General features: G+C 35.9%; 1 protein-coding gene across 4 annotated transcripts in view; it reads left to right on the top strand.

Moving 5' to 3' along the window:
• The window catches only part of LOC118187885 (alanine aminotransferase 2-like), a 75,070-nt gene that overhangs the window by 13,538 nt on the left and 37,569 nt on the right, over nt 1-23,963 (top strand). For all 4 annotated transcript variants that reach the window (XM_085810296.1, XM_085810294.1, XM_085810293.1 and 1 more), the window contains 3 exons: nt 6,960-7,049; nt 9,544-9,652; nt 11,006-11,136. In XM_085810296.1, coding sequence (XP_085666422.1) covers nt 6,960-7,049; nt 9,544-9,652; nt 11,006-11,136 — 330 coding nt within the window. The remainder of the gene's footprint in view (nt 1-6,959; nt 7,050-9,543; nt 9,653-11,005; nt 11,137-23,963) is intronic.

Raw genomic sequence — 23,963 nt, 5'->3', positions numbered from 1 at the left:
GAGCAGTATGAGGGCGGGCATTGTCCTGTTGAAATACAGCGCCTGGCAAGCTTTGAAGGAAGGGAACAGCTTCGGGCTGTAGAACTTCACGGATATACCGGTTGCTGTTCAGATTGCCCACAATTCGTAGCAATTGAGATCGTCTATGATATGCTATGGCGCCCCAGACCATAACTCCGGGTGTTCGTCCACTGTGGCGTTCGATAATGCACTCCGGAAGGTGGCGTTCACCGGCATAGCGTCTGACACGAATGCGGCCATCATGGTACCACAAATTAAAGCGGGATTCGTCAGAAAACACGACATGCTGCCAATCAGCACGCCAGTCTCTATGCTGATTGGCCCATTATAGCCGCAGGCGGCGATGGTCGTGCGTTAGGGGGATCCTGTATAAAGGAGTCTGTGCGCGCAGTCCACACTGCAGCAGACGTCTACGAATTGATGAAGCACACAATGAAACACCTGTAGCTATTGACCACAGTGCTGCCAATTGTCTAGAGGAAGCTGTACGGTCCGTCCGCGCCATGCGGACCAGGTGTCTATCATCGCGAGCTGACGTCACATTTCGGGGTCCACTCCCGGATTTCCGAGTTGTCCGACACTCGTCCGTCCACTGCTTCCAAACGCGCATCACTGTGCTGCTGTTACGCTGCACACGAGAGGCTACTGCACGATACGACAATCCAGCTTCACGAAGGCCGATGATTCTTCCTCGTTCAAACTCTGTAAGTTGTTCAAATCTCGCTCTCTTTCGTCGACGAGGCATAAGTACAGATTGAGTTAACGTTTACCACTAGCAGATAACCACCGATAACCACACACGCCTCGCTACAGCCGTCTATTTATTCGGATCCATCAGCCGTTCAGAGGGCGATGCTCAGCATACGCATGCGCTACGGATTTGCAATTCTAATCATTTGCATATCATGCGCTACTTTGCATTTCCTGAAAATTTCAGCTCACTCGCGTAAGTCCTTCATGGTGTTGCAATTTTCACAAACGTGAGTGTATAAGAAATTAAAACAAAAGCATTGATAAGCAAAATTAGATGCTATAAAAACTTCAGCGATATTTCCTATGCCAACAACAAACTAAAAATATCAAAATACAATCCATTTTAATAGATTTATTAACCATTGAAACCTCTCGTTGTTTTAAAGTTTCGCTGGGAAAAGGTGAGGAAATGTTATTCATTGCTATTTCATAAAGCGCGTGTATTTTTGCTTTACTTACTGTATTAGCTTATTTAAACTAAAGCAGATCACTAGTGGGCTATCTGCCAGAAGGAAAGGACGTTTTAAGAAACATTGCTTCATATGCACGTTAAAGCATGGAGAAATCCACAAAATTTCCCTATAGCGAGCCCATTTGTATGGACGTGAACCATTGATTTTTTTTAACAAAACTTATGGAAAATACGACGCTTTCAAATCTTATATATGTGACTAAGTAAGTTTCGATGTCAAAGTTGATGTAACACTGTTGCAGATAAATGAACGTTACATGTGCCTTACTACTATTTTACAACACCAGTTCTTTCTCGTTTGATTTAAAATCAAACTAACAAAAATGGGATTTAGTATATAAGGTTTTAAAGTCTTTTTGGAATCTGTGACCAACCTTTTGGTAGAGATTAAGCGACTTATCGCTAAGTCTGAAAAATAACCGAAAGTTGGAAAGGGTGTATAAAACCCTTATATTTAAAACTGAATATGTTGAACAGAAGGCACACCTGATGTTTGCAATTTCGCCAGCTTTTATGGCGGGAAACGTAAAGTAGAAATTCAAACGTAAAGCTAAATTTAATTAACTAGCAGACAAATGCTACACAGAGAATTTTAACCCTAAGCTGACTCGGAATCTCAACTGTTTGCAAGTATAATACTAGCCGAAGATAGGAACTCTTACCTTAGAATGGTAAACTTGAACATTTGTAGCATACAAATAATCGAGAGAAGTTAAACGAAAATGTTTGTATTTTTTCTACTTAAAATAACCTTAATAATAATTTTAAAAAAATAATTTTATTCAAATTTCGTTTTAATAACTGCTACAGTTTGTTCACTACAGTGGGCAGCGTGCATATACGTACATGCATACAAATCTCTTCCCAACGATTTACGGTCATTGCATTTGAAATCATTTTCTGTCTTATTTGCAGCGATCCTTACCATCTTCTAAATGGTAAATCTACAACTGATATGTACATACAGATCCCCCAAAATACCTCCATTTCGTCTATTGTGATTGAATTCATTTTGATGCGATTTTGTAACCTGTACCTATTGGATTCAAATGTCAAACGTTCTAGAAATTCCTTGCCAAACATAAACATTTTCAGTGATGTTTTGGCTTGATGAGCAGTACATTTGGGTTTAAATTTACTCTTATCGGTAGATCGTTATCTACCCACTCCACAATTTTCTCAAACTGACATTTGAAATAAAATGTCTAAAATGACTAATTATGAATAAAAAATGGCAGTATAATAAAATGTAAGCAATATTATATTATGTTTACTATGAAATATTGTACTAACTTGGAAACAGAAGTAGCAGCCATTTTTCAAATAGCAGTGCTTTACTTAGTGATGCTATGCAGCCATCTATGATCGACAGTTTAAAGTTCTAATAATATAATTAGAATGAATAAACACAGGAATGGAATCTGTTAAGGCATTTACAGAAGAATAAACAAATTTAAACTTCTCTCTACTAGAGTGGACATGATGCAACAAAGGATTAGCAACGTGGCATTAAACAATTTCAAAACCACACTTAAATACCAGTGAACTCATCCGCATTCTAGCGAAAAAAATGGATAGAAGACACAGTAAAAATTCAAAACATACAATAACTAATTATTAAAATTAAAGAAACCGTATTGTTATGTTGAAAATTATATTGAGTCTCGATTTTTTCTAACGTTTCTCGTGTACCGGCATAATGATTTTCTGATAACGAAGATTCCTATGTTATTCTAATATTTTCTTTGTTTTGTTTTCAGTCTTTGGAATCAGTTTAAAGTGGTAGATAGCTACATGAAGAAACAAAAGTATGATACCCAAATTCTTGTCTGTGGTGTTTAGGTCCGAGAGAATGGATCAATAATTATAAAACTTGACTAAGTCGCCAAATATCGCAAATATCTAGGTTCTTTTCGAACTATAAACGAAATTCTAGTTGCTAGTTACATCGAAATTAGCTATCCAAATACATAAATATTTAAAATAATTCAATAAAATTCATAAATTAGAATTTGGTTTCAGAACTCAGAACTCAGTACTTGAAAATTTTTAGATTGATTTTTCAAGATTAAAATGCACTATCTGCTGTTATGCAATCTTCATTATGAAAAGTACTTTATTTCTGATTTAAAGGCACTTAGAAAGTAAATATTTTTAATAGAATACCTCGAGAGGTAGCATTGCTATGCAGGCAAAAGTCTATTTTATGCAAGTACTTCTCAAAAGAGATTGATCTAGGAAGTACGATCCATGAAAAGACTGATTGTTCAATCTACGTTTTTCTACTTTCGTTGCTCTCGGACGTATATGTCTTTATATCCTTTATCACACATACATGCACTTTGCTTAATTATTCTACAACATATGGTGTTAGAAATACAACATTTGTTACAATAATGGTTCACATGTGCATATGAATGCGTTGTAAATTTTATCAATAAACTAATATAAAAATTAAATTATAATTAGTAAGTATGTTTAATATGTTAAGTCACTCAGTTTCCAGCCATAAATAAAAGGTGAAAGAAAAATTAAAGATATTATTCCAGATCAAAAGTTAACACTCTGGGAGCACGTTTTGTGCCATATGAATGGAAAAGAAATGAAAAAATTAAATGTTTTTCGTATAGTGTAATGGCGACATTTGATAGGTATCATGAATGTTAATCCTAGTAGCGTAGCTCAAAAGGGCGAAAAATTGCAATAACTAAACTACAAGTGCCTCTGGTTGCATATGCTCAAGGGTCATGGTTCTTAATTTCACTAAATACAATACTCACTCCGCACCAAATAAGACACCATGTTGAAGAAGCATAAATCCTTTATGTTTTGCAAATATTTATGGTCAACTAATTTCGCCATAGCACCATTTATTGCTTGGTATACGTCTCAAAACGAAACAATCAAATGTGCTAATTTTAAACCAAAGTGAATATCTTGCATTCTAGAATCAATCAACGATTTCTTTCAATTACTTTTCTGCTTTTTTCATCACATGATTACCAAACCGTTGCTAGTTTGAGAATGATTCCCGCAGCGAAGCCCAAAACAAGTTTTAAACATTAATGAATGAATCACAGACACTTGCTTATATATATTGCCATTCCTATCGATGTATATAATAAAAGCATACACACATACATAGTATGTCAACTTCTTTTACTGCATGCTATTATTTAATAAATAAATGATAGCTCGAATATGGCGCCGTTGTTTGAACTATTTTGTCAGGTGCATTTGTGACCAAAAGAGCTCAAAGTGTTCAAAGAAATGTTTCTAAAATTATATTGTTATTAAAGTTGAAAAAAGTTATCAAAAGAGAGAAGAAACGGCTTCTGAAACAGAAGAACACATATACTAGGCATGTGCAACACAAGACCCGCAATTCTGATTTGAATCTGATATCACTGAGTCTGGCAAGTTTAGTGTTTAAATTTGAGCTAGAAAAATTCGTAAATGTAATGAGTAATTTTGTAAAACTTCTTTTATTCCCAGTTTCTTGCAAATTTTTTAAACTTTTTATTTTCAGCTTTTTGTTTTGCTTTGTTTACATAGGAACTGAACTTTAACTGCCGTCGTTTGACCAGTGGTCGATGGTCAGGACTTTATTACTCGTCTGACTCTTCTGCAGTTAGTTTGATCACTTTCACTGTTGCTGTATGTAGTTGCTAGTTTCCATGCTACATTAGCTTGCGGTTTACATTTATATATTTGTGAACTTGTTAAAGTACACTCTGAGAGGCTTAAATTTCAATAGAAATGTATTGACGAGTATTTGTTTGCAAAACGAAGGCAAATCCTCTTTGTTTGATGTGTTTGGAAGGATCACAACTTGAAAAGACATTACGCTACCAAAAATGCTAATTCCATCAATTGCAGAGATCAAATGATTTAAATACTATAAGTAGATAGTTAGTTAGATAGATATTAGGTAGATAGTTAGAACGATCACATAGTTATTTAGATACATTTGAAAAAGAGTATATATGTATAACAGAGGCTGTTTCTCCACCATAATAATGTAGCTAACAATTTTGTTCCCGCAAGCTTTACTGTTAAGGAAAATATTACGAAATACTCGGAATCCTATTCCGAAGGCAAGTTTTGCAAAGAATAACTTACTGCTGTCATGAAACTAATGTGTCTTGATAAAAGCAATAAAACTGAAACGATAAGCTTCATTCGTTGGACAGAAAATCAATGAATCGATTAAAATGGTCAGTGGTATTAAATTAAACATATCGCATCAAAAATTGAAGCATTTTCATTGCTTTTGATGAGAACATAGACACCACAAATTATTAGTTGGTTATATTTACATACGGATTTGATATAAACTTCATTTGTAGCGAACAATTGTTTGCTAACCAATGACAGATACAGCAAGGGGTAAAGACATTTTCTAGGAAGTAAAAAATGCTTTTACTAGATGTCGCCTAAATAAGGAAACGCTAAGCGATGGGGCTCCACCAGTGATTGGATCATAGTATAGGAGATGTGGTGTAAATAAAATCAGAGTTATCTGATAGCAAAATCGATACCGAAGATTTGTCTGTATTTCACTGCATTATACACCAACAAAAGCTGAGCACAAAATCAATCAATTTTGCATTTATGATGTGTACGATAATTTCCTATATAAATGGCAATGAGTCTAGGACGTTGAACCACCATCAGTTTCAAAAATTCTGGCTGGCGTTTATTCTGAGCATGAAGATCTGACATTTTACCCCTAAGTGCGTTGGGAAGTAAGAAAAAGATTTTAAAGCGTTTTTATATTTGAAATATGACGTAATTTAGAGCTTCTTCCGGTAGTCTTTCAGGTAATCAGTGATTTGACGGCTACAGATTTTACACGAATTGAATGACTTGCCACTCTGTGCATTACAGATCTCGTGGCATTATAAATCTACACTGAAAGTGAGAGAAGAAATGTAAGTTATATGTTAATAAGAATTTGAAGCAAATATGCAGACCAGTAAATGACGCAAATTACCGGCTGGAAGAATATCTAAATAGACACAACTTCCCAGTTGAGAAAATATATGTAGATTAATAGGGTTAGTATCCTAGAAATTACGTTAATAAACAAAGAATTTTACTGTCGATTATTGCTCACTTTTCTAAATACGTAAAAATAATATTCTTTAGCCACGTTTCTATGAGAGTTGCCCCATGATCGTTTATAAATAGACATATCTTAAAATTAGGTGGCACTGCTAAATTTAATTATAATCAATGGGTCTTAATTTATAAGCACTAATTATGACAAAATTATCACAGTTCTAACAGATACGTGAAGTTGGTAAGCCATAAAATAATATATCTGAAATGATAATAAGAGAATCATTTGATCATGTGTGAAAACATATTCTCAGAACTAGGACTAACGCTAGCATAAATTTTAAGATCAGCTCAACAAAATATGACACAACAGGCAAAACACTCACGGACTTAATTTTAGACTTGGAACGTATCACTTTGTTTGATAAATTATTCCCCATTCAGCAGCAGAGCAGGACTTAAAACCAATAAATACGCAAAATTTCTACATATAAAATAACGCGTATATTGGAAAAAGCAAGTGAAACACAGAAGTTCGCTGCATTATCTTTAAAATGAACTCAAATAATAATGAAGGAATTCACTTGAACTAATTGCTTATATGTTCTGTAGAATAAACATATGAAAATTTAATTTTCTTGTATTGTAGGGGAAAAAATTTCCTTTTAAAGAAGTCTTCCACCTACTCTCTGGGGATCTTCAAGGAATGGGACAGAAACCCATAACATTTTTTCAACAGGTAAATACTGCAGCGGTATAGAAATTTTTAAATAAATATTTAGTAAATTTTTAAATTATTAATATATAAAATATTATAATAAATAATTAATTTTAATTGATTTATTAATTATTATAATATATTATGTAATACATGTACTTATTTTTAACTGTTATAAATTGAATGACATAAGTTGCTGCATTAAATGTATAGGAAAGGTTCATTCGCAATATCCAGGAGTTCGTTATATCAGGCTTCTACTGTATTAGATTAAAATCTTCGTGTTTCCTTTTACATAACTAAGACTTGTTGAAAAACGTCACTTATCATTATCTGTTTTATATAAATCGGCATTTGTAGCAAATCGTTGTGTTTGAAATGCGAAAAAGAATACACATTGAATTGAAAATTCAAAATTGAGAACTTTGTTACAGATATGGCATTGCTTCTTTATCTGTTTGTTTATATTTGTTATATCTTATTTTGTTGATGTTTCTATGCTATTTTTATTTATTAGCCTAAAGCATGTTACACTTGAACGGGATATTAATCTCGAAAAGTCATTTTGCGTTGAATCACTTTAAATGGCGTATCATTTTTCATATTGTTACCATCAAATATTATTGCCTTGTATCATATTTAAATTTAAAGAAATTAAATAAAGAAGAATCTGCATGGATGTGTGCATGTTTCTTTGACTGTGAGAAAACAACGATTCTAGATCCATTGAATTTTGAATAACGTAGACCACCACCCAAATATAGTCATCTGGAAGCCTGAAATTTTGAATTTCGAATTTGTTTTATTATCTATTTCCTGTTCTGCAAAATTTTAACAAAAATTTTTATTAACAAATTCAACGATTTCAAAGCGAGCAAAGAAAATTTTTAATTTTTTCGTAAGCGAGCAAGTTACGACAAAAAAAATCATTTTTATATCAAGTGAGCGCGTGAATTATCTATCGGGAATTCTAGAGATATGGTGTTTTAAACTATTTTGCGATTTTTCTGTTGAATCGAATGATATGTGGTGCAAGAGCCAAGAATATGATATTTAATAAAGTAGACACATAAAGCGTTAATTATGTAGAGAACAAAAAGGTTTTTATAAAGCCTTCTTAGTAAGAAAACTGAACATTGATATGGTGAACTGAGAAAAGACAGAAAAATATATACGAGCACTTAACGCTGCATCGGAAATTCTAAACGTATACTGCTATGCTGCTTTTAAACTTTTAGTCATTTTGATGTTGAACTGCAGATGGCGTAAGTGGGAACAAAATGGTGCTTATTAATAAAGCTAAAAAGACAAAAAAATGGGTTAGTAGAAGTGAGTGTAACAGCAGACTGCGAGCTCAGCGAGAGCTTAAAAATCCTAAACAAACTCTTTTAGGCGAACGTTAATATCTAAAACTTTTCAGATTTTATATTTATTTAATTAATTAAAATTTTTAGATTAAATTAAAATTAATTTAATTTAATTTAATTTTTTTAGACTATGAATAGAAGTAAAATCATTTGATCCAATTCGCCGCCCACCGCACAAAAAATGCTAAAATGCGAAGGGGATATCTATTTTAAATTTTCATGTAATTAAAAAAAATTAGTTTAAATTATTTATTTTCAGAAGTAAAGCAAGTTCCTTAATTGTTTGGGATAAATCAGAAACAGCAACAATAGAAAATTAAAGAAAAGTGGAGACCAAAAGGTGCTGTTACATAACTACTGTTCCTCTATCTGAATCTGATAGTAGATCAATCGCAGAACATTTTCGCCTTCCTCATACCTTTAACTTTTCCTTTTTATAATTTTGAACTGAGAGAGTAAATTAAATATAGAATAAGTAAGATAGGAAAATGAAAGGCTTTTTGCTTAAGAAAAAGTAAATTTTTTTTTAAAACTAGTGAGCTATTATCTTTTATTTAATAATCTTATATAAGGGAAGTTTGCAGAAATTGATCGTAGGAAATCAAACCTTTTCAAAATATTGTCAAGTATTAATTTTTGAGTAGAATCTGGAATTTTAACTATTTTTATCACTAACTAAATTTGATTAATAATCTCTTCATTTCTGAGATACCTGCTCACTAGTTGTGTGTTTATTTCAAATTCCGTTTCAAAGAAATCTCCTAAATACTTATGATGAAGTGATCACTAACTGACTTTTGACCGTAGAAATAAAATGTGTGTGCGTATGTGTGTGATTATGGCAAAGCCTCGAGGGCTATCTGCCTAAAGGGAGGGATGCCTTCGTGGAGAACTTTCTAAGGGAAACTGGCTCGTATACACGTTACACATGGGGAAAACCACGAAAACGCCCATGCAGACAGCCCGTTCGCGGGATTCGAACCTCGGACCGAACTACCAGAGTTCAGCGACTTTACCGCTCGGCCGCTGGTGAGCCCAGAAATAAAATGAATGGGAAACGTATATGGTGCGAAGGCATGTGGAAGATCTGGATAACTATATAGTTTAAAACATAAGTTTGAAAATAATTAGTGTTAATTTTTCTGCAGGTTGTATCGCTATGCCTTTATCCAGCCTTCCTGCAAAGTCCTTCCTTCCCGTCTGACGCAAAGCAGAGAGCCATGACTATCATAAAAGGCTGTTTAGGATGTAGAACAGGTAGTCTTATTTGTGTATCATCTTTCATTTATTATTTTTAAATCGTTTTATTTATTTTCTCATAAAGTAAAAACACTTTGATCTTCAGATGAAATACGGATAAATTTAATTTACTTTCCAATTGCGTTTCCTGTTCGAAACGTAAATTCTAATATCAAAGTAAGTTATCTGTTAGTTATGATCTTTCCAAATATAAATACGTTCTTTAGCTTTTATAAAAGATAACTAGCATTTAAAATTACATTGCAAATGATCTTCTTTTGGTTTCCTACCAGTAAAATGCCCATAGTTTCCAGAAAATACATATTTTAGATCAAATGTGCATCTTACTGTGAAACATGGTGATTCCACTGCTTTTGAATCTGCAAGTAAAAAGTAAATTATTTGTATGATTCCCAGTTCTAGCATTTCTGAGGTGTTACAGTATTAATAAAGAAAACGAATTAACATGATTTCTTTGTCACTTTGCGAAATAGATATGACAGTTTCAATAAAACCAAACACTTAACTTGCAAAACAACACGAAACACAAGAACTGTTTCTCCGTTCACTTATTAATACTTAAGAACAACTCATTTGTCGACTATATAGATGCATTGGACGCATGCAGAAGCATAACCGTTTAAGTGCCTTAGCAATATAATGCTTGCTTCCAGAGAACTTCAACTGAACCGCAAGCATGAACATAATCTACGTACTTCCACTGCACTGAAGTTTGCAGTTGTTTGTGGATACTGATATGAATAACTAAACAGGTGATTGTTAATGAAGCAAAGTGTAAAATAAAATTTCCCGTCTAATTTATTATAGAGAACTATGAACTGAACTTCCTGAAAGCTTCGTATTACTGCACTACAACGTCGCAGCCTTTGTTATTATTGATATGTTTCTTAAAGTGTTTACTTAGAGTCTGAACCTAGCACCAAAAGATTTTTATTTTCTACTGGGATTTCAAAAAGTACTTGCGGGGTAGGGAGTTCTTGGGCGATACGGACTTTCAGTGAGCTGTCATGGGGTAACTTCAGATACTCGACATTAATTTCTTTCACTTCTTCATAGATGCTTTGATGTATTGTTGGAACAAATGCTTGAACTGCAATGATTATTATGTTAAAAAGTAGGGTTTAACGGTGCACTGCCACTGAATATCTGCCTGTGAAATAAAATTTGCCTCTAAGAGGGCTTATTTTCTCATTTTGTTAACAGCCTTTGTATTTCAAACTAATTTAAGAGAACAACCTTATTTGAAAAATGACATATTTAGCTAATTTCTACGACTAACATTTTTACAGATGTTGATTTAAAAAATATTACAGAAAAAGAATTATATAAATTTTGTTTGTTATGATCTAGGTTCATATTCTGATTGTCCTGGACAGAAGATTGTTCGTGAACAAGTGGCTGAATTCATTCAAAACAGAGACGGTGTGCCAGCGTCGTATGAAGACATAATTCTCGCAAATGGAGCTACAGATGCTATAAGGGTCTGTCCAATTTTTCCCCCTCAGAACGCGTCCTGTAGTTTAAACCATTGTTTTTCTTCATCATTAATAGCACTTAATGTAGTTTAATAATTTTGTATATAGACAAAAAGAAGGTGCACATTATATAAGCGAAAATTCTTAGCATTCGATTTTACCACTGCGATCATCTTGCGCTGTTCTAAGGTATTACAATAAACGATTTCCAGAGGGAATCGGACTATTCGCCTTGGCCGTTTCGACGTCAAGACGTATTTTTCTTTACACGACTATATTATATCTTGCCGTATTATATTAAATTGATTTAAACTAATAACTCGTTTAGTTTAATAATTTAATTTAATTTGATAAACATTTTATATATTATTTGATACAGTTTTATACAAATACACCATTACACGTGACATATTAATTTTAAGAGAGTAAAGTGCTGACAAGATTCCAAAGTGATTCCGTTTTCCATTCAGATTTCATCAAAATGTGAATCTTGTGAATGTGAAGTCTCTGAATTGGCTGATTAAAAATTTCAAGGAATTTTGAAGAATCATGTAAATATTGTGCCCGCATAAATTTAAAATCGATAATATAACTTCTGTTATATAAGAAGTTTAGCCCCAGTTCTCTTTGATACCGACATAGTTTTCCAACTAACTAAGTGTAATTTCTTTATATCTCATGCTTGTAAACAACTGTGTATATTAAAAGCAGCTTTTATTAAGTATACAAACGGTAACAGGTAAACAGAATTATTAAACTAAATAAATTTAATACGAGTATAATACGGCAAGATAAAATGCAGACAGGTAAAGAAAAATACAGTGGATGGACAAAAATATGGAAACACCTTGTGAAATGCATGTTTGAAAAGAAAGATTGATTTTAATGAAATATGTAGGTGGCGCTGGCATTTTTGACTACTGACGCCACCTATACAACTTCGTAAATGTGTTAAACAGTTCAGTTGTTGTCGGAGTACTGTTATGTGAGGTTGTCATTGCATTATGTCAGAGTTAACTATGGTAGGTGCTTCCGTAAGCAAGGTAGCCGAGGTGTTTAGTGTTTCAAGAGGTACTGTATCGAAGATTTATTCCGCATATTTGAAAAGCGGAAAAACATCATCTGCTAAATCACAGCGCGGACGAAAGTGTGTCCTGAGTGATCGTGACAGACGATCATTAAGGACAATTGTGACTTAAAATAAAAAGACCGCAGCTGCAAAGGTTACTGCTGAAATGAATGTTGTGTTACCGAACCCTGTGAGTACCAAAACAATTAGAAGGGAGCTTCATAAACAGGGAATTGCTGGCCGTGCTGGCAATTGAGAAGCCACTCATCAGTGATGCTAATGCCCGTAACAGTAAAAGATGGTGTTTAAGTCATAAAGCCTGGAATATAGAGCAGTAGAAGCGAGTAATATGGTCTGACGATTCTTCTTTCACATTGTTTCCCACTTCTGGCCGAGTTTACGTCTGGAGAACGCCATCTCAAGCCTATAATACAGACTGCTTGTTGCCAAGAGTGAAACATGACGGGGGTTCTGTTATGGTTTGGACAGTCATATCGTGGTTCTCTGCTAGCCCCATGATAACTGTGTCAGGGCACGTGACTGCCGAGACTTATGTGAACATTTTGGCCGATCAAGTTCATCCCATGGTACAAACTTTGTTCCCCGATGGTGATGGTGTCTTCCAAGACAACAAAACCCCTGTTCACACAGCTCACATTGTCCAGGACTGGTTTTCTGAGCCCGAGGATGAGTTGTCCCATCTTCCCTGGCCACCACAGTCACCAGACCTGGATATTATCGAACATTTGTGGTCTACATTGGAACGGAAAGTGCGTTCTCGTTAATGTTTTTTTAAAGGTGTTTCCATATTTTTGTCCAACCCCTGTATGTCTTGACGGCGAAAAGTCCTAGACCTATTTCCAGAAATCTTTAGTAACAGAAATTGGTCTTCGTGAGATATAAATTTTTGTCTGCAATTTAGATTTCTTCTGATTACCCGTATTTCCGAGTCAGATCTCATTTTTTTTTTCTAACACCACATGAAACTTTAATGTCTGCATTAATATTCGAGTTTGAAAACTTTCAATTCTCGGTTACAGCCGAAAACATCGCGGCAAAAACATCGTGGACGAAAACGTCGCGGAGAAAACAACGCAAGGCGAAAACGTCGTGCTACAAAACATCGTGGGAGAAAACATCGCAAAGAGAAAACATCGCAGTTCTAAAACATCGTGGTACAAAACACCGTCGTCGAAAATAAAGCGGTTCAAAAACTTCGCAGTTTAAAAACATCGCCGTCGAAAATATCGTGGTAAAAAATAAAGTATCTACAAATCATCGCAGGACGATAACATCGCAGACATGCTTTTTTCAGGCATGCTTTAATAAGTGTAAATGGATATTCCCATAATGATTTGTGAGCGCAAGATGGAAAGAAGGATAATTTTTACTTTCATATTTTTTATTAATTAATAAATTTTTGCTCAGAAAATAAAAAGGAAACTTAAGCATAGAAAATTAATGCAACTTATAGCACTTAATAGAGTTTTAAACCGACATAGTTAACTAACAAAGGCCATTAATAAATCATTTTTATAAAGTTTTTACTGGTAATATTTCATGAAAAGTATAATAAGTTACATTTAATTTTCTATGCTTAAGTTTTCTTACGTTTTCAGCAAAAATTTATTAGTTAATAAAAAATGTGAAAGTAAAATTTATCCTTCTTTACACCTTGCGCTCACAAATCATTATGGGAATATCCATTTACAATTATTAAAACCTGAAAAAAGTATATCTGCGATGTTATCGTCATGCGATGATTTGTAGATACTTTATTTTTTACCACGATATTTTCGACGACGATGTTTTTAAACTGCGATGTGTTTGAACCGCTTTATTTTCGACGACGATGTTTTGTGCCACGATGTTTTAGAACTGCGATGTTTTCTCTTTGCGATGTTTTCTCCCACGATGTTTTGTAGCACGACGTTGCCTTGCGTTGTTTCCTCCGCGACGTTTTCGTCCACGATGTTTTTGCCGCGATGTTATCGGCGGACACCCAATTCTCTAACTTATAGAAGAACCTGAGAGATGTTGATACGATATGCTGGCCATTCTTCACAATGCAATGTTTCGCTGAACGTGAAGTTAACTGTTCTCAGCTATGATTTCACCCGTAGAAAGTATAATAAACAAAAACTTCACTGCTAGTGAGTATCTGTTTAATAACATAACAGAAGCAGGTACCCGAATCTCGATAAGGGATTTTCTATGTCGATAGCGAAGGCGTTGAACTACACCCGTGTGATGTACTCAATTCATATCTGCTCTCACTTATCCATCTATCTATCCATCAATCACATAATAATGCAACATCTAATTCAACTCTTGTTATTTATAATATAAAATAGAGTTACTCATATTTTTATATAGTACTTCTCAGCGAAGTGCAATGTGCACACGTCATTGAAAAGACAATATTCCTTCTCGGGGATTCCTAAAAAATTTATTGGCTGCTTATTTTTCATTCAAATTCTCGTTTAAGCACGTAGGGGTAGGAAGTCATCAGAAGGGATTACTTTCTCGCCACACAGATGATAATCACAGGAAAAGAAACTGAAAAATCGCACGATCATGCAGACATGATAATACACTCTATCACAAAAAAACATATGCACCCAGAAGGAAACGAACTACTATCATGAAACTTAGGCATATATGTAGTGTATGAGTAGATATACAAATTTCAATACAAAAGGTCGTTTTATTAAGAAGTTACAGCATTAGAAATGTTTCAAATCAGTAAGGAGTATAGCCACATTTGGCAGCTATACAATCCGAAACTCGACGTAGAGTCGAATCTGGTAGGTCCCCTATGACCCCCTACGGAAGATCATGCCATAATCTTTGCAGCTGGGCAGTTAATTCACCAACATTTCACGACTGCTGAAGTTGTCTTTCAAGCATTTCCCAAACGGGCACTATTGGCGAGAGGTATGGTGAAGTGGCAGGCCACGGAAATACGTCATATCCTAGGAGATATTGTTGAAAGAATCGCGCATTATGTGACGCGCGTTGTCTTGCTGATAATAATGCTGATAGGACCTGAGCGACTTGATAGTATAGGCAGTACAAGAGGTATTAAAATGTCGTCCACCTAATTTCGAGCCGATATAGTGCCTTGAAGGACGCTAGGGATGATCGTGTGGCCTAAGAAATCGCTTCTCACACTGTCACACTTTTTGTAATCGCCGTGTGCCGCTCGATATAAAGTGCCGGATCGGATTGCTGGCCTGGCCGACTCCACGCGTGTGTGTTGGTCATCAGCACTGACACTAAATCGGATTCATCGCTGAAGATCACACGCCTCCAGTTCGTCATACTCTAGCTCGCCCGAGTTCGGCCAGAAATACAGTCGACACTGTCTATGATGTGGGGTCAATGGTAGGCGTCTTAATGGACGTCGGCAGCATATATCAGCGTCGGCCAGTCGTCTCCGAATTGTTTCCCTTAATACCGGGTGCCTGAAAGGTGGTAAATAGCGTCGAATCGATGCTAGCGACGTTGTTGGTTCGGAAGTGGCCGCTCTTTTGATTGCGCGATCCTCGCGCTCATTCGAGTTCCTGGGTCGCCCTGATCCTCCGCGACGGTAGACTATTCCTTCCGTGATCCATTGTCGCCAAAATCGAACAACTATCCTATCGCTTCGAGAGAGGAGATGGCCAATACGCCTATTTGACCAACCTGCTTCTCTGAAGCCTGTTATACGCCCCTTCTCAAAGTACGACTATTCGTACTGCCGCCGATTACATCTCAGAGGTAGCTATAGTCACAATATCGTCCATCCAAGTCAAGAGATTCGTTCGAATAGCCCTACGGCACGAGAAATCATGCTTTTAAACTCTCCCAGCTGCGCATCTCATATGCATATAACTCGCTTACCCTTGGCTCATCGGTGTCGAAATTTAAATCATTTGCATATCTCTTGCCAGACTACATTGCTGCCGAGTTTCGTGATTTGTGGATCCATTTCTTCTGGTGCATATATTTTTGTTAATTTGCTAGCTTACTAGTTTCCGGCCGTACTGATTACATGCCTGTTAAGCGCCCTTCCCACTGGGCGGTTATCTGAGCTAACGGAGTCGGTTCCATGTGTCGAATAGCTCTGCTCTGCCTGCAGTTCAGATTTTTCAACTTGCTGCCCTATGGGGAACATCTGGTTTTGGTGATGGGTCGACTACGTTAGTTGTGTTCGTTAGCTAAGATAAACCCCAGTGGAAACGGCCCTTTAGTCTACGCAGGTGATTTTAGTTAGAAGCCAACTGCACGTTAACAACTCTGTGAAGCTTAGGCTGTTTATTCTACTTAGCATTAGTTTAATTTTACATTTTCGATTTAAAGTTCAAGTTAAAAATGTTGGCTTCTTGTACGCCCAAGAGGGGCCACCTGTGAATCTATTTGAGTTTAAATAGAGGCGTATTTTATCCCCTCTTATGACTCGTTATTTACGCAACAAGTCGCTACACAGTTCTACTAGGTTCTAGCATTTAAAGACTTTATTTTAGCTAGAACACTTAAAGCTTTCTGCATTTATATAAAGAATTAATTAGAGTTTGGGTACAAATGAACAACAGAACGTGGTACTTTATATGAAGTGCATAAGAGATTTTAACAACAGGAAGTAGTACTTTACTTGAAGCTCATAAAAGTTTTGAAAGAAAATCAGTATTAAAAAATATTCCAAAACTTTTCAATTTTTGTATTTAAGACTTATATACCAATTGAAATAACTTATTACATTTTAGCTAAAATTGATATGCTAGAAATGATACTTTACTTGAATCTCTGAACAGATTTTCTTGAAAAGCATTATTATGATATAATAAAAAACTTCTCACATTTGATACTTAGAACTCGTGTATGTATATACATTCATGATTGAGAGATTTTTGACTGTAAATGAGAAACCGTAAAAGGTCCTTTACTTGGAATAACAAATTTTCGTGGAAAAATACAAAATCATTATCATAAGAGTTTAATCTAAAATAATACAACATACATTAAGGCTATTTCTAATATATCTAAACGTGATATTTATTTATATTAAGCCGTAGAAAAAAAAATGATTTTTATGACCGCTTTTCACTTGGAGGAATTCAAAACTCCTTGCAATGCAGGCACGTTACCAAAAATGCACTTATTGTTCTCTTGCACTCTTGATGATGAACAGGCACAAGAGCAAATAAGGAATTTGAAAATAGCTATTGATTTACTTCTTACTGATCCTGGAACACACGATAGTCACTATTCAGCTTAATTCCAAAAATTAATGAGCTTTATATGCCCAGACTTAAATATCGCAGGGATATAAGTGCAGAAAAAAATTAATTTAGATTTGTTGATACTATAGCAGTAACAAAAAAGAAAATTAAATTATGGTATTCATTCCAAAGTATTTATTCTCAACCTATTATGAATACTTAATTTTCTTTAATCAAAGACCAAAAGCTAAAACAAAACGAAATAAAGTAAGCAGCATTTGATAATGTTGTAAGGATTATGTTAATTTTATTAACAGTTACATTTGAGTTAAATTCCCTTTCCTATAGCTTCTTAATTTCAACTTACCACTTCCGGCCAGAACGTAGTTTTAGAATCACGTCTGAATGCTAATGAGGAAGAGCGGTATTTAACAGCGAAGTTCTACTGTATTAGTGAGCGAGATATCAGATATTCTGGCTGCACGTGTCCGCATTTTTAGGCGACTCTCTCGAAAGTCTCTTAAGTTCAAGCCCAAGTGCCAGATTACAGAACTGAACTACTCTAAGAGAGTTCTGCTAAATCTTATTTGAATAATAAAGGATCTTTCAGCCCTTTTCAATTTTATTTATTGTCTCACGAACTCAAGCGATTATTCGCTGGCTAGTTCTTAAGATTCTTCACTTTTAACTGAGAATTACACAGTAAGGAATCCTACATTTGGCGCCCGAAAGATTTTCAATGGACCATGTCATCAGAAACCGGTAATTTACGTTGACCTCTCCGAACGTTCAGGTCCCTCGGACGTCCATAAATCCAATGGAAGGATTTGGATTTATCGTGGAAACGATACGTGCGGCGATAAAGCCTGCCACAACATTTAACGGCAAAGGCTCAGTTATAACCTTTTTGGAGCAACTGGACCTACATTTTACTTCATACCCAGTGGACCATCTGCAGAAAGACACCATCGCTACAACAAACCTAAGAGGTCAAGCTCTCAACTGGCATAAAGAAATTGGAAAGTTTTTGTTAAGGGACCCAAGTTCAGAATCGTACAGCTGGTAAAACTTCAAGTCTGCATTATCAAAAGCATTTCCAGTAGTTAAAGACCGTGCGAAGCCAGAATCAGAATTGTTTAGTAAATATCAAAGTAATTTCGATGAGTTGACGGAGTTTATTCTACAAAAAATTCAAATTTTCAATTTATTATACGGGAAGAAGCCCGATAATAAACTCATCGATGGTATTTTACCCCGTCTTCTACTGTCAGCTCAATATTTCCTCGAAGTCCGTAACCCGCAGACATTAGAAAATATACGTATTTCAGCTCGCGGTGAAGTTCTAAAGCAGTAGAAACTCGGTGAAAGCACGTGTGAACCAGTTTAGCCGACGTTCAAGGTTTACTCCTCAGAAGAAACCGCAAGTTCGTCAGAATGCGTATAGGCAGACGGGAAAAGGTGAAAAGTCCAATACAAACGAACGGATAAATCTAAGGGTTGTGGATACAAAAATCAGCGAAAAGAGGGGGCAGGAAACCAAATTTAAACGAAAACCGGTGATCGAGAAGGGGGCACGGTCACCGAGTGAGAAGAAAAGCCCCTCAGAAATTAGTCTAAATACAGTGGTGGTGCAAAATCTAGCCATGCCGGAGATACATATTCTTGTAAATAATGTATCGACCACTGCCTTCCTGGACACCAGAGCTCAGTGTTCATTTCTCTCAGAAGAGTTCTTTAAGAAACAATTTCGTCGGTATAGACTATTTAAAACTACAGGACAAAAAGTAATTGCCGCCTAAGGCAAACAGTCGTATGTTTGGGAAAAACCTCACTGCATGTACAAATTAAAAACGAGGTGTTAAAAGTTAACTTTTTAGTCGTAAAAAATGTACTCGCATCTGTAATATTAGGAGCCGATTTCTTACGCTCAGCTGGCGCGAAACTTAATTTCCAGAATGCAGAGTTTCAGACGCACATGGACCCCGTGGGAGAAGAGGAAGGGTCTATTCCGAAAATGGGCTTAGACCACCTGAAGCTTGAAGAGAAAGAAAAGATTGAAATGTTGGTAAGAAAATTTAATTCTTTGTTCAATGAAAAACCTGGCTTCTGCCAGGTAGTGAATCATGCTATTGATACAGGCAATGCCCCTTCAGTCCGGTCGAAACCTTATCGATATGATAGAGTCAAAGAACAGAGTCTAAAACATCATATAAAAACAACATTAGAAAATAAAATCATTCAGACAAGAACTAGTCCATACCCAAGTCCGGTGGTCCTTTGCACGAAGAAAAATGGGCTACTGCCCGAGCACCCGGACGTGTACAGGTTTGCAGTTGGTTATCGTAAACTTAACAGTATAACGAAGTATCCCACGTATCCCCTCCCAATAGTTGATGAAATCATCAGAAAATTTCCTTCTACTAAGTTTATGACAACCTTAGACTTAACGTGTTATTTTCAAATCGCTATAAAACCCGAAGATGTTAAAGACTGCGTTCGTTACAAAGTCAGGCATCTATGCCTTCAAGAATGGTGTTGGTTTAAGCGGAGCTCCAGCTAATTTTCAAAAAGCAATCGACTTAGTTTTAAGGCCAGTTTTGAGTAAAAGTACAATCATCTATCTTGATGGATATAATAGTCAACAGCGAAACGATAGATGACCATGTGAAACACTTGGAAGAAGTTTTTAATTTGCTTAACGAGGCCGGTTTCAAAATAAATTCAAGAAAATGCAAGTTCGCTGCCAAGGAGTTGTGGTACCTTGGGTACAAGATTTCAAATAAGGGCATAGAGACCGACAATTCCAAAATATTAGCATTTAAAAACTACCCTTTCCCAAACACGGCTAAGAAATTATCATCGTTTTTGGGCTTATTTTATTATTACAGAATGTTTATTAAAGACTTCGCCAAAATTGTGAAGCCTCTGCTAGTGCTGAAAAGAAAGAAAATCAGATTTTCTTGGACAGCCGAGGCGAACACCGTTTTTGAACAACTAAAAAAATGCCCTAATTAATGCCCCAGTTCTCAAATTCCCAGAAGGCGAACAAGATCTAGAGATTGCTACAGATGCATCCGATTATGCAATTGGAGCTGTGCTTTCGGAGAAAGGGCAACCGATAGCCTTCTTTTCGAAAACGCTGAATTTTACCGGAACTATTCAGCAACACAGCGAGAAACTCTCGATGTTCAGAAATTTCGCGTTTACTTCGGAAGTTCTCTGATAACAGTATACTCGGACTATGCATCAGTCGGTCGCTTGTATTCGGGGAAACATTTATCGCCTCACCTAATACGTTGGACATTAAAGTTACAAGAATTCAATTTAATTATAAAAACACATGCCAGAAAAGAAAATTTAGTTACCGATGTTCTTTCAAGAATAAAAATCGATGAGGAGAGGAATACAGTTAAATGTGCTATGCTCACTTCAAAAGTTATAAACTCATGAATCCATAGGGGAAGAATTAAGAAAGGATCCAGAATTTAAAGATATTTACGCATATCTTGACGACCCTGAAAAGTTTGAACATATAGATTTAACAGCTATTGGCAATAGAGCGGAGCATTACGAAATAATCGACAAACAGTTATTCTATACGAAAGTAGCAAAGGATAATCAGGAATACCGGCCAGTGATCCCAGTTAGTCTGCGCTTAGATATTTTAGAAGAACTGCATGATCCGCCGTCCGCTGGTCATTTCGAAATTCGAAAAACCGTACAGAGGGTACGCGAAGCGGTTTGTTTTCCGCAGTTGCAACGAGTAGTTACGGCGTATGTTATGTCGTGTCATTTGTGCCAGTTAATAAATGATGTTAATTATGACCCGGCCAGGTGTTTAAAAAACATAAAGACCACTTTCCCAAATGAAATGGTTGGCATATATTTGCTCGACCCTACCCTAGAACAAAAATAAATAAAAACAGATGTTTGTTAACAATTGTAGACCATTTTTCAAAATGGTTAGAAATAGTCCCTCTTAAATTCAGCTAAAATAGTGGCAGATTCGTTTTTGGCAGATTTCGTTAAATAAGTATATTTTAAAATACAGGGCCCCACTAAAAGTAATATCATATAATGGAAAACCGTTTATTAGCAGTATATTTAAAAAATCTGTGAACACGATTTGGCATACGCTATCTAAAAATTGTACCATAGAGACCACAATCGAATACTGCAGAACACGTAAATACGAATATTGTAAAAATTATCAGGGGATACGTTAAGAATTACCATGACCACTGGGACAGCTGTGTCAATGAGTTAGGTTTTGCCTTGGGAACAGCAAAGCACGATACTACAAAGAGAACCCCCGCGAAGTTATTTTTAGGAAGAAAAATTCTGACGACTTTGGATAAGCTATTCTTTGTACAGCAAAGGCAAGAAGAATTCAAGTTAAAAGACGTACAGAGAATTACCGATGGAGCAATTAAGAACTCTTATGTAGCAAGGCAGAAGCAGAAAATTTACTACGATAGAAATAGAAGAGAAATGGAGCAGAAACTGGGCAGAAAGTACTCAAGTTGAAACACTCATTATCATCCGCACCCGAAAACAGGGTGGCAAAATTTGAACCCAGGTTTGAAGGCCCGTACATAGTTGAAAGAACACGGGAAGCCACTTTTTATTTAAAGGCCAAAAATGGCCAACAACTGGTTGCAAATATTGACCAAATAAAGCTTTACACAGCCGTAATTTTACAGGATTTGTTACAGGATCCTGGGAGGAGGAAAGAATTCCGCCAGCTCAAATGCCGAGGTGGAATCCTCCAACACAAAAAGGAAACAGACGAATTAATCACTGGCCAAGCGGATCCAACCCGGAAAAGGTTCAGGCGCACAGAATAGGAAAAAAGTAATGCCGACAGACCAAGAGACCGAGAATTCAACAAAAACACCAATACCGCAGGCTAAAAAGAATGAGGCTTGCAGAGGAGGCTCCAGCGAAACAGAAGTTTCAACGACGGGCGGAAGCAACAAGAAGCAAGCAACGTTTTCCAGCGGCAACAACTACGAGGGAGGCCCAATCAGGTCCAGAATTGAGGATGGAAAAGAGATAAAAGACCAGCCGATACAACCGTGCCTGACCAAGAAGTTAGAAAGTCCAATCGCAAGTTCAAAGACCCTGAAAGACGAATGGCCACACCAGAGCTCAAGAGGAGACTGAAGTTCCAAAACCCGCAGCCGTCCCGCAAAAATCAGAGATTCGTACACAAAGGACAGAAGAGGAAAAGGAGTGAATCAAACGGCACGGAGCATCAAAGTTCCCGAAGAAGGTTGGAGGTCATCAGGTATCCGACGTTTGAACAATTCTGTCAGATCACAATGGAAGAGTACAGAAAAAGATAAGTGAAAATTTCTTTGCTTATTTTGAAAAAAGATTCAAATTATATCATCTTGTTTTAAGCTGCTAAAGATTTTTAGAAAAGTTAAATCGCAAATAGCGAGAACTTAGTTGTAAATAGCTTGTAATCATAGATTTTTATGTTTACAATTTGGCAAGAAGTTACTAGCAGTAAATACTTTTGTTAAGAACTCGCAAGTTGCGAGAATTAAATTGTGAATATGTTAGTCGGAAAGACTCTTTGAATACTGAAATCTGTTAACTTGTTATGTTAAGATTTCATGTAAAGATGGTAAATTGTAACTAAGAAACTATGACTTTTGATTTAAAGTGAATTTAAAAGTGATGTGTAAATATCTAAATGTTTATGTTAAAGTAGAAAATATTGGATTTGTGTGTTAAAGTGCCGTAAATTTAAACGTTTACAAGAGATAAATTTTGGCCTCCACTTAAATGAATTTGTGAAAGAATTGAATGTTTTAGAATATGTATGTTTAACGCTAGGCTCTCCAGCTAAAACTTAAAAGTAAATTTAAGCTTTCACTTAGTACGTTAGGAAAGTGTTCGCGTGTAAGCAGTCTTCTTGTGAGGTCTAGTATGTCAAATTTAACTATATTTGACGATGTGTAGGGGTAGTTTTGTTCGCGGTAACAAAACATAAGTACCCTAAGTACATTTCAGAACAATTTCTGGAGAGTACGGGAGAAACAGAATTCCTTCCAGATAATTTGGAAGGACCGAAAGCCTAAAACTCCTTGACCAAGAAGAAATTGATGTTTGTCGAGAAACAATTTGCAAAATTTTCTAGTGTTAGTCTAGCTTTAGAATTGCTGTAAAGCTGGCCCTCAGAACAGAAGTTTAAAGTGAATCTAGTTAATGCAAGAGTTACAACTGTATAGTTTAACGCTAGAAAGTTTTTAAAGTCTTAAACAAGGTCGTTTAAAGACCTTTAGCTTTCGACTATTTAAAATCTGGTAGGGAATTATGTAAGGATTATGTTAATTTTATTAATAGTTAAATTTTGACTTAAATTTCCTTTCCTATAGCTTCTTAATTTCAACTTACCACTTCCGGCCAGAACGTAGTTTTAGAATTACGTCTGAATGCTAATGAGGAAGAGCGGTATTAAACCGCGAAGTTCTACTGTCTTAGTGAGAGAGATACCAGATATTCTGGCTGCACGCGTCCCCCTTTTTAGGCTATTCTCTAGTAAGCTA

Source organism: Stegodyphus dumicola, chromosome 2 (genome assembly GCF_044657685.1).
Source record: "Stegodyphus dumicola isolate Sdum_Otavi_A_Nest chromosome 2, ASM4465768v1".
Lineage (NCBI taxonomy): Eukaryota > Metazoa > Arthropoda > Arachnida > Araneae > Eresidae > Stegodyphus > Stegodyphus dumicola.
This window is presented reverse-complemented; position numbering and strand designations above follow the sequence as displayed.